The 13,506-nt window shown below is 40.7% G+C and overlaps 1 protein-coding gene across 1 annotated transcript in view; it reads left to right on the top strand.

Annotated features, from left to right (window-relative positions):
• The window catches only part of Terb2 (telomere repeat binding bouquet formation protein 2), a 43,691-nt gene that overhangs the window by 1,475 nt on the left and 28,710 nt on the right, over positions 1-13,506 (top strand). The window contains exons 4-5 of the mRNA XM_004660726.1: positions 4,602-4,663; positions 7,638-7,717. Coding sequence (XP_004660783.1) covers positions 4,602-4,663; positions 7,638-7,717 — 142 coding nt within the window. The remainder of the gene's footprint in view (positions 1-4,601; positions 4,664-7,637; positions 7,718-13,506) is intronic.

Raw genomic sequence — 13,506 nt, 5'->3', positions numbered from 1 at the left:
TTCGAGGTAGGGTTTCTCTCTGGTCCAGGCTAACCCGGCACTCACTCTGTAGTCCAAGGCTGGCCTTAGACTCACAGCGATCCTCCTACCTCAGTCTTTCAGTATTTGGATTAAAGATGTGCACCATCATGCCTGGAGAGCTTTTTGTCTGTTCTTGTTGTTTTTGAGACTGAGTCTTACTCTAGTTCTCACTGGTCTGGAAGTCACTGTATAGTCCAGGCTCATCTTGAACTCACAGTAATTCTCCTACCTCAGTCTCTGTTGGGATTGTAGACATGAGCTACTATGCTGGGCAATTTTTTTTTTTTTGAGTTTCATATTATTTACTGTACAAGGAAAGAGTATAGACTTGGGATTAGATGGCCCTATAGTAAATATTCTGGCTTTGCTTATTCATTCACATATTTATTAAGTTCCTCCTGTATGCTAAGATTCCAACCCAAGTGTCAGGAATTCAATGGTGAACTGTCTTCAAAATGCTCACCAGCCAGGATCCAACACTTGTTAGTGGTGTAATCTTTAACAAGTTATTAAACTCTTTCAAGCCAGGCATGGTGGAGCACACCTTTAATATTAGCACTCTGGAGGCAGAAGTAGGAAGATCCCCGTGAATTTGAGACCAGCCTGGGTTATAGAATGAGTTCCAGGTTAGCCTGAGCTAGAATAAGACCCTACTTCAATAAACAAACTCTTTCAAGTTGTTTTGAGAATGAAATGAGATAATATATTAAGGTGTAGGACATGTGACAGTTTTAAAAAAATTTTACTTATTCATTTGACAGAGAAAAAGGGAGGGAGAGAGAAAGAAAGAATATGAATGGGTACACCAGGGCCTCCAGCCGCTGCACATGAACTCCAGATGCGTGTGCCTCCTTGTGCATCTGGCTAACATGGGTCCTGGGGAATCGAACTTAGGTCTTTTGGCTTTGCAGGCAAACGCCTTAACCACTAAGTTACCCCTCCAGCCCTCAAATATTAATAAATGTGATCTTTGCTACTTTTTTAAAAAAATTATTTAGTTGGGAGAGAAGAGTGTGGGCACAGCAGAGCCTCCTGCCACTATAAATGAACCCCATATACATGTGCCAGTTTATGCTTCTGGCTTTATGGGGTACTGGGGAATTGAACCCAGGCCATCAAGCTTTGCAAGTAGACACCTTTCATCTGTAGGCCATCTTTCCAGCCCCTTTACCACTTTTTAATTCTTTTTTTTCAGCTTTTCCTTAAATATTGGCTATGATAGCAAATTCACATGTTTGTATGCTTTATATTGTTGGTAGTATTTTTCACATTAATTATTTCAACAACACTGAAGTAGAAAGGGCCATTAACTAAACTCTTCTAAGATTGGTTCTTTCAGTTTTCTGTGCTTGGAACATGTTCTTATGTCCCTCCATGTAGCTTCTTTAGCCAATTGTAAATATCTCAGTTTGTATGTCTTACAGTATTATCCAATTCTTAATGTGGATTTTGTTTGTTCATTAATGTATGTCCATCTCTACAGTAAAGACAAACTATATAGATTCCTAGTGTGGAGAATACTAAAAGCAGACGTGAAACAAAAAAACTTAAAAGATATTTTCATGGAACAGACCTTAGAAACCCCAACAATTGGTTTCTCCTTTAATTAATGTTCCAGTAAGACTTACTTAATAGCTAATTATGTAAATAGTGAGTAATGGAAAATTGAATTATTTAAAAACTTATTTAATTGATATTGTGACTGTGTATAGTGTGTCTATTGGTGTGGGGGGGGAGAGTATACAGGTATTTTCATAGATACTTGTGATTCCTGTGCATGTGTTTGGATGTTCTTTCAGTTTTTCCTCATTTTGTTGACACAGAGTCTCCCCCTGAGACCTGAAACTTGCACTGTTTTTAGTTAGACTGGCTACCCAGTGAGCCCTAGTAATCATGCTGTCTCTGCCCTCCTCGGCGTACACAGCTCTTTACACAGGTGCTGGAGATCAAACTCAGGTCCTCACACTAGCACTAGCACAGGACCTCTTATCCACTGAGCCATTTCCCCAGTTCCATTTTGTTTTTTTTCCAAGGTGGGGTCTCACTCAAGCTCAGGCTGCCTGGAATTCACTATGTAGTCTCAGGGTGGCCTCGAACTCATGGCGATCCTCCTACTTCTGCCTCCCAAGTGCTGCGATTAAAGGCGTGTGCCACCAAGCCTGGCTTCCTATTTTTCATCTTATTTATTTATTTTTAATTAATTTATTTGCAAGCAGAGAGAGAAGAGAGAATGAGAGTGGGTATGCCAGGGCATGCCACCAGCCACTGCAAATGAACTCCAGATGCATATGCTACCTTTTACATGGGTACTGGGAATTGAACCTGGATCCTCAGGCTTTGCAGTCAAGTGCCTTAATTGCTAAGCCATCACTCTAGTCCTGTTTGTTTATTTTTATTTTTAATTTTTTTTAAAAGATGTTTTTTACTTTATTAATTAGAGACAGAGAGAGGGGAGAGAGAGGGAGAATGGGTGCACCAGGGCCTCTAGCCACTGTAAAGGAACTCCAGACACATGCGCCCCCTCATGTATCTGGCTAATGTGGGACCTGGAGAATCGAGCTAGGGTCTTTAGGCTTCACAGGTATGTGACTTAACCACTAAGCCATCACTCCAGCCCAATTTTTTGTTTTTTTGAGGTAGTGTCTCATTCTAGCCTAGGCTGACTTGGAATTCACTATGTAGTCCCAGGCTGGCCTTGAACTCACAGTGATCCTCCTACCTCTGCCTCCTGAGTGCTGGAATTAAAGGCATGCACCATCACACCCTGCTTCATTTTTAGGGGGGATGGAAGGTATGCAAGATTTTGCTATGTAGCCCTAGCTGACCAGTTACTTTGCAGCCAAAGCTAGCCTGGAATTCATGGTACTCTTCATGCCTTAGTCTTCTGAGTGCTGGAATTATCTGCATGCACTACCATGCCCAGATACGTTTATTTTTCTTGAGACAGGGTTTTGCTGTGTAGCTCAGGATGGCCTCAGATTTGCGCCAAATATCATTCTTCAAGGACTTTGAAAAAAATGATTATTTATTTATTTGAGACAGAGAGGGAGGGAGGGAGGGAGAGAATGGGCATGCCAGGGCCTCTAAACACTGCTAACAAACTCCAGATGTATGTGCCACCATGTGCACATGTGGCTTACATGGGACCTGGAGAATTGAACCTGAAAAATGCCTTAACCGCTAAGCCATTTCTCCAGCCTCAAGAACTTTTTATTATAGAATCACTGACCTAATGAGCTTATTCTAAGTTACCACTCCTATTATGTTTTTGAATTTAGCATCTTATATATTAACATGTATTTAAACTCCCTCCCCCCAGGTAGGGTCTCACTCTAGCCCAAGCTGACCTGGAGCTCACTTTGTAGTCCCAGACTGGTCTCAAACTCATGGAGATCTCCCTACCCCTGCCTTCCAAGTGCTGGGATTAATGGCATGCACCACCAGGCCCAGCTAAATGTTTAAAAACTGTGTTTGAAATTAAAACATACTCCTTTTAAAAATTAAACGAATATATATTTAGAGCAGTATGGTCTAATGGTAGGAGTATGATATGGTTCCTGGCCACCCTGGGGCTGCTGCACATTGGTTTCCCAGGAGCATCCAGGGAACTGCGGAGCAGGGTCTTGAGCGGCCATGAGTGCAGCAGGAAGAAACACCTGGGATACTGTGTCAGAGGACAGCTTGTTTATTTGTCAGGGGGATGGGTTTATAAGCATTTGTGAAAGAGTGGGAAGAGGTATGGGTCATAAGTGGATTGTTAGTACAAAGGTCCCTGTTGCAGTCAGGTTTACATTGCTGTAGAAATCACCCAACCAAGAGCAGATTTTGGGGAAAAAAAGAGGTTTATTTTGGCTTACAGACTCGACGGGAAGCTTCATGATGGCAGGGAAAATGACGACATGAGCAGAGGGTGGACATCACCCCCTAGCCAACATCAGGAACAGGAGAGTGTGCCAAACACTGGCATGAGAAAACTGGGTGTAACACCCATAAGCCCACCCCCAACAATACACTGCCTCCAGGAGGCTTCAATTTCCATTTGCCATCAGCTGGAGACCTAGCATCCAGAACACCTAAGTTTATGGGGGACACCTGAATCAAACCACCACAGTCCCATTGATACCTAATTAGCATGTAGGGATTTTCTGGGTGAAGGGTAAAGGGCCACATGTCTTAAGTAGTAGTGGGAAAAGGTATAGGGTATAGGTTGTAGGGGGATTGGCTGTGTGTAAAAGTTCAAAAAAAAATTAGAGAGACAGAGAATTGGCAACCCAGGTCCTCAGCCACTGTAATTGAACTCCAGATGCTTGCGCTACCTAGTGGGCATGTACAACCTTGCACTTGCCTCACCTTTGTGCATCTGGCATACGTGGGATCTGGAGAGTCAAACATGGGTCCTTAGGCTTTGCAGGCAAGCACCTTAGGCGTTAAACCATCTCTCCAACCTATAACTGGATCTTTATGTGCACATCTACTGACATGTGTCATTTCCCTTAATATTATATTGTATTTTCCTTATATCATTAAAATTCACTTAAAAACAAAAAAAAAATAGGATTTGTTTGTTTTTCTCTCCATAGAAATAAGAAGAAAAGTTGGTGGTTTTATTTGGGAACAAGATAAGTATTTCCAAATAGAAAAGGTAAGAATACCATACCACACACATACCATAACCATGCCCCTCCCACACATTAAATTAAAAACAGAAAAGATAAGAATAGGGCTGAGGAGATAGCTCTGCAGTTAAAGATGCTTGCTTGTTGGGCTGGAGAGATGGCATAGTGGTTAAGGTGCTTGCCTGTGAAGCCTAAGAACTTATGATCAAATCTCCAGGTCCCAGGCAATCCAGACGCACAGTGACACAAGCACACAATGTCACACGTGCACATAAAGGGATGCATGTGTTTCAAGTTTGTTCATAGTGGCTGAAGGCTCTGGTGCACTCATTCTTTGTCTTTCTCTCAAAATAAAAGAAAAAGATGCTTGCTTGTAAAGCCTGACAGCCTGGATTTGATTCCTCAGTACTCACGTAAAGCCAGATATACAAAGTGGTGCATGCATCTAGAGTTTGTTGGCAGTAGCAAGAGGCTCTGGCATGTCCATATTCTCTCTTATAAATAGACAAATTTAAAAATCTTTAAAACAGTGTGCCCATTCCACTCAAATTTACCTGTCATTTTTTTACTTCAAAATCATATGTTAAAATTTTAATATTTTATTTTTAATTATTTATTAGGGAGAGAGAAAAAATGAGCATGCCAGGGCCTCTGGCCACTGCAAATGAACTCCAGATGCATACAGTGCCCTGTGTATCTGGTTTATGTGGGTTCTAGGGAGTGAAACCTAGGTCTTCAGGCTTACATGTAAGTATCTTAACTGCTAAGCCTCTTAACTTTTTTTTTTTTTTTCAAGATAGGGTCTCACTGTAGCCCAGGCTGACCTGGAACTCTGTGGCCCCAGGCTGGCCTTGAACTCATAGAAATCCTCCTATATCTGCCTCCTGAGTACTGGGTTTAAAGGCGTATGCCATCATGCTTGGCTCAAAATCTTTGTTCAGTGGCCAAACATGGGTAATTTTAGCTTCAGAATGATAGTAATATATCATGATACATTATATAAAAAAAGAATTCATCACTCTGTAGTGATAAACAGCAGAAACAAAGAAAAAAAGAGTAAGGTAGAAAGGAAGGATGGGTGAAAAAAAAAGGAAGGAAAGGTCTGGAGAGATGGCTTTAGTGGTTAAGGCACTTGCCTGAAAAGCCAAAGTATCCAGGTGTTCAGTTCCCCAGCACCCATATAAAGCCAGATGCACAAGGTGGCATATGCATCTATTTTGTTTGCAGTGGTTAGAAGCCCTTATAGCTGTTCTCTCTCTCTCTCTCTCTCTCTCTCTTTGCAAATAAATAAAAATATATATATTTTTTTAATTTTTTGTTCATTTATTTATTTATTTATTTGAGAGCGACAGACATAGAGAGAAAGACAGATGGAGGGGGAGAGAGAGAGAATGGGCGCGCCAGGGCTTCCAGCCTCTGCAAACGAACTCCAGATGCGTGCGCCCCCTTGTGCATCTGGCTAACGTGGGACCTGGGGAACCGAGCCTCGAACCGGGGTCCTTAGGCTTCACAGGCAAGCGCTTAACCGCTAAGCCATCTCTCCAGCCCAAATAAAAATATTTTTAAAAACTTAGGCTTAATTATTTTAAAAAATGGAAAGGGTGGAATGAGCAAATTTTTCCATTATAGAACAATAGCAGCTACTAAGATACAAAGCATGATAGAATAGAAAATCTCCCATTTTATAAAAAAATTCCTTTGTTTCTTTTAAAAAAGATACATTGATTGATATCTTAAAAAAAGAAAAGGGTGTACTCTTAGACCCCCTTACTCCTGTCACAATTCTGCTGAGAGTCTTCTTGGGTGAGGTTATTGGTATTCATTGTAGGGAATCAAGAGGCTTCAGTCAGTCTGGGGGATAGATACGATGACTCAGGCTATTCCCACCCACACTAAGGCTCTTACAACCTTTCCGACCCCTCTCTGCAATGTTCCCTGAGACTTGGTGGGTAAGATAGGGATCTAATTTAGTGTTGCATTCTCTATAGACTCTGGATCTCTGTTTTGATGAGGTTTGGGTAACTGAAAAATCTCCATTTTGTAACTCCCAATATAATAATTGATGTAGACACTGGCCATTAACTGATGCTAACACTATGATCTCAAATTATACCCACAGAATACTTACTAGTTAGAAAGATAAACAACATATCTTTGCAGATGGCAGATACGAAGATGGTACTTTAACCAACTGATTACTCTTGCATCACCAGTGATGTAGTTACCTTCTTGTTGCTGTTACAAAACTTGACCAAAAGCAGCTTATGGGAGGAAAGGGTTTATTTCAGGCTGAAAGGTTCTAAAGGAAGTTTCTTCATGGCAGAGGAACAACAGCTAGTACCAGCAAGCAGGAGCTGACTCTGAACACCTAGGGCTGGACTGGAGATCCATCCCCCAGTGACACATCTCCAGCAAGACTATGCCTTTTGGAAACTAAGTAGGAAGCTTAATCAAAAAAGCTGAGCCTGGGGCTGGAGAGATGGCCCAATGGTTCAGGCACTTGCGTGCAAAGCGTAACCTCCTGATTTGATTCCCCACTACCCACTTAAAGCCAGATGCACAAAGTTGTGCATATATCCGAGTTCATTTGCAATGGCTGGAGGTCCTGGTGTGGGCCCTCTCTCTCTCTCTGTCTCTGTCTCTCTGTACTTAAAATAAAAATACTTTAAAAAAAATATGTGAGGGTAAACCTGATGTGGTGGAGCATCTTTAATCCCAGCATTTGGGAGGCAGAATTAAGGAGGATCACTGTGAGTTCAAGGCCAGCTTGGGACTACAGAGTGAATTCCAGGTCAGCCTGGGCTAGAGTGAGACCCTGCCTTGAAAAATACTCCCACCTCCCGAAGAAAAACCTGAGACTGTGCTCCAACTTACATTCAAACTACCACAACTAGTATTGGAATCATCTCGTTATAGTTAGTCTGATATGCTATAAGTGCACACTATTACCTCTGATGTGCTTTCTTATTTTTTTTCTTTAAGAAGCAGAGAGATTTGCAGCATGACGAATTAGCGTCAAAAGAGAGAGAAAGCAGTCAACCAGCAACAGAGCCAGAGCACCAAAAAGAATTACCCAAAAGGTATTGTATTCATATATTTAGTTGCTACTCAAATTCAGTGTAGATATTTTTGAGCACTGATGTGTCCTCTTCTCCTCTCACCTCCCTTGTTCTCCCCATTTTCTCCTGTCCTAATATATATAAAATCTCACAAATCTGGAAAAAACAAAAAGTCCAACCAATAACAACAGAAATACTAGGCATGTTAGTGCTTACTTGTAATCACTCTAAAGATTGAGATAAGTCCCAGGCCAGCCTGGGCTACCAGAGCTGCATAGAGAGGACCTGTGTGAAGGGGATGGAAACAAAATAGCAAAAAACTACACCCATCATGCCTGCCTAGAGCCTTTTCTTTGTAGAAACACTAGAGGGTGTACTACAAATAGAAAATACACACTGAAATATACCTATGTGGTATTACTTAGTGGAACTGATTAATGGTACTTCCTTGCATTTATTATTATCTTATACTTATTTTACTAGTTTATTTTTATCCTTTTTCCATCTTTCTTTTGGGGATCTTACTGTTTTTCTTATCAATTTAACACATTTTGTAGTAGCTATACTATCCTTTTGCAAGTTTTGATAAATTGTATACACCTCAATTTGTCTGGCTTATACTCTTGGAGGCATGCAATTTTAGTTTTTCTGACACTAACTGCTTTTCCTGTTGCTTCTGTGCTCAGAAAATCTCTGTGGGGATAAGGAGATAGCTTAGCAGTTAAAGGCACTCACTTGCAAAGCTAGCCAGCCTGGATTCATTTCCCTAATATTTGCATAAAGCCAGATGCACAAACTAGCACCTGTGTTTGGAGTTTGTAGCAAGAGGCCATGATGCACCCATATTCTTTCTTTCCCTCATAATAAACAAAAATATTTATTTATCAGAGTTGAAGCAGGTTTTAAATTTTATAGTTATTTATTTTGGAGTATTGATAAGATGAACTAACTTTTGTTTTACAAATAAATTTCCCTCAGTTTCTTGAAGAATTAATTTATTTTCTATGTATGTGTGATTACCCTTTGTCATATTTTTGTATGCTTTTTAAAAAACGATTTTAACAGTTGAATTATTTTTTTAAATACTTTATTTTTTATTTGAGAGAGAAAAATAGGTAGGGAAAGAGAGAGAGAGAGAGAGAGAGAGAGAGAGAGAGAGAGAGAGAGAATGGGTGCACCAGAGCCTCCAGCCATTGCATATAAACTCCAGATGCGTGTGCCCCCTTGTGCATCTGGCTTACATGACTCCTGGAGAATTGAACATGGGTCCTTTGGCTTTGCAGGCAAGTGCCTTAAACACTAAGCCATTTCTGTAGCCCTTATATATATATTTTAAATTTTAACCTGTGTTCCCCAGGGCCTTGCACATGCTTCACATGTGCTTTTCCATTGAACTTTATCTCAAGTCATGAAAATATACTTTTAGACTATTTGTTTTATGTCATTAATACAATATATCCTCAAGCTAGATAAACATCAGTTATTTTAATATTTTTATGTGCTGTGTGCTTGTATGTGTATATATATATTTTTTTAATTATTAAATTATATTTATTGAGGGAAGTACAGAACCAAGGGAAGGAAAAAATATACCCATGAGGTCTGAGAGCCCATGTGGTGGCCTGGAAGAAACTTAGAGAGGGGAAAGAAAAGAAAGTACAAAGAGTTCCTACTATGTATCATGCAGGAGAGGGTATTGAGCCCATGTGGGAGTAGGGGACAAGGGGAGATTAACCAGAACTGGGAACTTCACATGTGATTAACGATTAACACGGTCTACCAAGACAGTTTACCCGCCCCTGGTATGCATATTTACAATTTTATGGCACCAGGGCCTACCTTCTAGCTCAGGTAAGCCAGAAAGACAGCTGATTGGTCTAGGCTGGAGGTGGGCTCAGGAAGAGGATAGCCATGACACCCAAGTTCTGGGGCCTGAATTTGACCAACGACAATGTCAGGATTAGATTTGTATTCTGGAAAAAAAGACCTCCCTCCCAGGGAGGGTCTCAAGTATGGAGAAAGATTAGGGTACTCCTTTAGGCAAGAGATAAGAAGTCAGATCATCCTTTGATCTGTAGCAAGTGCAGACTGCAAGGGCAGACATTCCTGTCTTTACTATCAGGGGCCCAGTCACCATTACTACCTCACAAAGCTACCTGACTCCCTTTCATTCCTCCCCATCCCCCTTCTTAAGAAGAAACTAAGTGCTGTTAAGAGTTAAAAGGATTATGACCAGTCAGTCTTTAGCTGCTTCCAGCTGAACCTATAGAGTAGTTGCAGTTAGTTATCACAACATTTAACCTTGATAATGGCAAGTGTACCATATCTTGTATAATAGCCTTCCTCATGATCTCAATCTCAATATTTAGGAAGATTTCCTCAGCTGTGTCATTTAAAACCTTTTGAGGTTTTTTTTTTTTATGTCGTGTGACATCTCTTAAGCTGATAGGTGAAGTAAAAACAGAGACTAAATGATCATACCATTGAAAAACATTTTTAGGGGCTGGAGAGATGGCTTAGCAGTTAAAGCGCTTGCCTGTGAAGCCTAAGGACCCCGGTTCGAGGCTCGGTTTCCCAGGTCCCACGTTAGCCAGATGCACAAGGGGATGCACACGTCTGGAGTTCGTTTGCAGTGGCTGGAAGCCCTGGCGCGCCCATTCTCTCTCTCTTCCTCTATCTGTCTCTCTGTGTCTGTCGCTCTTAAATAAATAAATAAATAAATAAAAATTAAAAAAAAAACAACATTTTTAGTCTGTTGGTGCTTTAAAACCAACAAATTGCCTGGGTACTCTATGGTTTGTTGTTGCCCTTGTATCCAAGGAAATCCCAGAGTGTACCTTTTTAAATACATTCTGGGGGTAGCCAAATTGGTATTACAGAGCCACTGGCCACTGGATGCCATTAAGGGCTACACAGCATACTTTTGGCTTCAGGACTCTTAGTAGCAAACCATTCTTATAGTTGGAGTATATTGTTGTTTTGGCATAAGTTAGAAAGGACTCACCATTGTTCCCACTCTAAGGAAGTCTTTTGACCTAAGTGACCTTTGGTCAGAGTCTTCCATATATAGAGAGAGATTTGAAAATAACCATCCTGATATCTATGGTTGCTTTTCCTTATTGCAGAACTAGAACTATTAGAATAGAGAGGGGGCCAAAATGTCTTAAGGTCTTGTATGCCCCCCCCTTTGTTTGTTTGTTTTCCAAGGTAGGGTCTTGCTCTAGCTCAGGCTGACCTGGAATTCATTCTGTATTTGCAGGTGGCCTTGAACTCTGGGCAATCCTCCTACCTCTGCCTCCCAAGTGCTGGGATTAAAGGTGTGCTCCACCATACCTGGCTTGTTTAGCCCTTTTGAAAAGCTCTTGTTTCCCTGCTTGTTATTTTTGGTTGACTTAATAGGCCATCCCTATTTCTTAGTTATACATTTCTGAGTGTTTAAGACCAAGCAGGTAGCCAAAATTTAATTAAGTAAATAATTTTGGAGATGACCAGTGGCTCTCCAAAGGAGACTCCTGGGACCTGCGAGGAACACGACAGCTTCTTTAGTACCGGTGTTATATGTTAGGATGAGTCAGGGCCATGCTGACCAAGTAGCTTTCCTTCTGGGAGCCTAAAGGATTGGGTTTTCCTTGGTTGTGACTCTCCTGGTCAGACTGTACACCAAATTTTTGTTTCTGGGTCTCCATGTCTTTCTGATCAGAAAGACAGGTAGCTTCCCAGAGGGCTAGTTAGAAGTGTCCTGTGGCCTCGTGATCTGGGAGCAGGGGGAAAAATATTGGCTGTTTTGGCTCCGGTGAATCCAATTGGCTTTGGCTTCAACATAGGTTATTAAAACCCTTAGAAAGGAAGTTACACCAACCTTGAAGGGAGTACATATGTAGTACATCTGATTAGTGAAACAGATCTAGTTAAAGAATGGCACAAAAGCTTAAAAGTCATTTTATCTAACAACAACAACAAAAAGAATGTTTAGTTATCCTGTGACAGTGGAGAACATATCTGAAGCATGAAAAGTTAGGAACATCTTATTCTTTAAGTATGTAGTAGCTGTAAGTACTGGCAGAACATGTTGTCAGTCCTAAAAACAATATTTTTAACAAGTAAACCTAAACTGATTAATTAACCTAGAAACTGTCAGGAAAACACAAGACAGCATAAACTTTTGGCACCTTTGTTTGAAAACATCTTTGATCAGTCTAGATACCTGTGTGGGTACCAGTTACCTGGGGAAGTCTGGAAACAGAACAGCAGTGTTAAAAATTACTTCTCTAATGAAGACTATTTGTTTGAGCATGAAGCTGTATCCTGCAGCAGGGAATATAATATGTCTTATGAATTAATTTACTAGTGTGGAATGAACTTGAGATATCAGAACTGAGAGTTATTTTTTTAAATCTTGGTTAAAACTATTTGATTACACATAATAGAGTAGAACCTGGTTATTGCTGAACTAAAACATCCAAGTGCTAATACAAATCTGTTTTTAAAGAGAAAACACTGGGCTGAAGAGATGGCATAGCAGTTAAAGTGCTAGCCTGTGAAGCCTAAGAATACATGTTCAACACTCTAGGTCTCACATAAGTTAGACACACAGTGGTACAAGTGTGCAAAGTTGCACATGTGTAGCTCACACATCTGGAACTCAGTTGCAGTGGCCAGAGGTCCTGGTGTACCAGTTCTTATCCCCTCCACCTTCTCATTTAAAAAAAAAAAAGAATGGGAAAACACTGCTTTACAACCAATGCTTTTAGCCTAATCTTGGATAGCAATTAATCTGACATTTACTAGAAATATTTTAAAATTTTATTTTTATATATTTATTTATTTGATAGAGAAAGAAGGGGAGGGAGAGAAGGAGGGAGGGGGAGAGAGAGAATGGGTGTGCCAGGGCCTCCAGTCACTGCAAACGAACTCCAGACGCATGTGCCCCCTTGTGCATCTGGCTAACGTGGGTCCTGGGGAATTGAACCTGGCTCCTTTGGCTTTGCAGGCAAATGCCTTACCCACTAAGCCATCCCTCCAGCCCTATATTAGAAGTTTTATTAACATAAAGCAATTTTGTTTTACCCATGACTTAAAATTGATAAAGCTTAGGCAAGCTATCCAAACATATTTTACCTAACAAGAGGATAGAAATTACAATGATTGAAATTAAATCCCTTGACTTTAAATGATTAAACCTAGTGACAACCACTAAAACAGGAGCTATCCTTAAAGTCACAATGTTCTTAGGTATTATAACCTTATTTTTAGAAATTAAACACTAATAAGTAACCTTTACTTTAAGACTCAATTTCCCCAGGAGTTAGTGCCTTGGCAAATAGAGAAGCATAGTTAATTTGAACTTGGCTGAGAAAACTCCCATCTATCTTGAACTGATTGATTTTGATATGCCTACCACTGATAAGGCAATGCTCCCCACAATGCCATTATCCTTAAAGAATAAATCCACTAATCAGGGAGAGACTTATACTACTTAGGGGAACAGTTCCTTCTGGAAGAGAGGGAGAGAGAGAAAGATAGATAGAGAGAGAGAGAGAGAGAGAGAGAGGGAGGGAGAGAGAGAGAGAGAGAGAGAGAGAGAGAGAGAGGGAGAGAATGAGTGAATATAGGCACACCAGGGCCTCTAGGCACTGCAAATGAACTCCAGATGCATGTGCCACCTTGTGGCTTATGTGGGTCCTGGGGAATCGAGCCTTGAACTGGAGTCCTTAGGCTTCACAGACAAGCGCTTAACCACTAAGCCATCTCTTCAGCCTCATTTTTTATTAATTATTTTTATTTTTATTTGAGACAGAGAAAGAGAAGAG

This window comes from Jaculus jaculus, chromosome 8, assembly GCF_020740685.1.
Source record: "Jaculus jaculus isolate mJacJac1 chromosome 8, mJacJac1.mat.Y.cur, whole genome shotgun sequence".
Taxonomy (NCBI): domain Eukaryota; kingdom Metazoa; phylum Chordata; class Mammalia; order Rodentia; family Dipodidae; genus Jaculus; species Jaculus jaculus.
The sequence above is the reverse complement of the archived record's forward strand: the minus strand, read 5'-3'. Positions and strand labels throughout refer to the sequence as shown.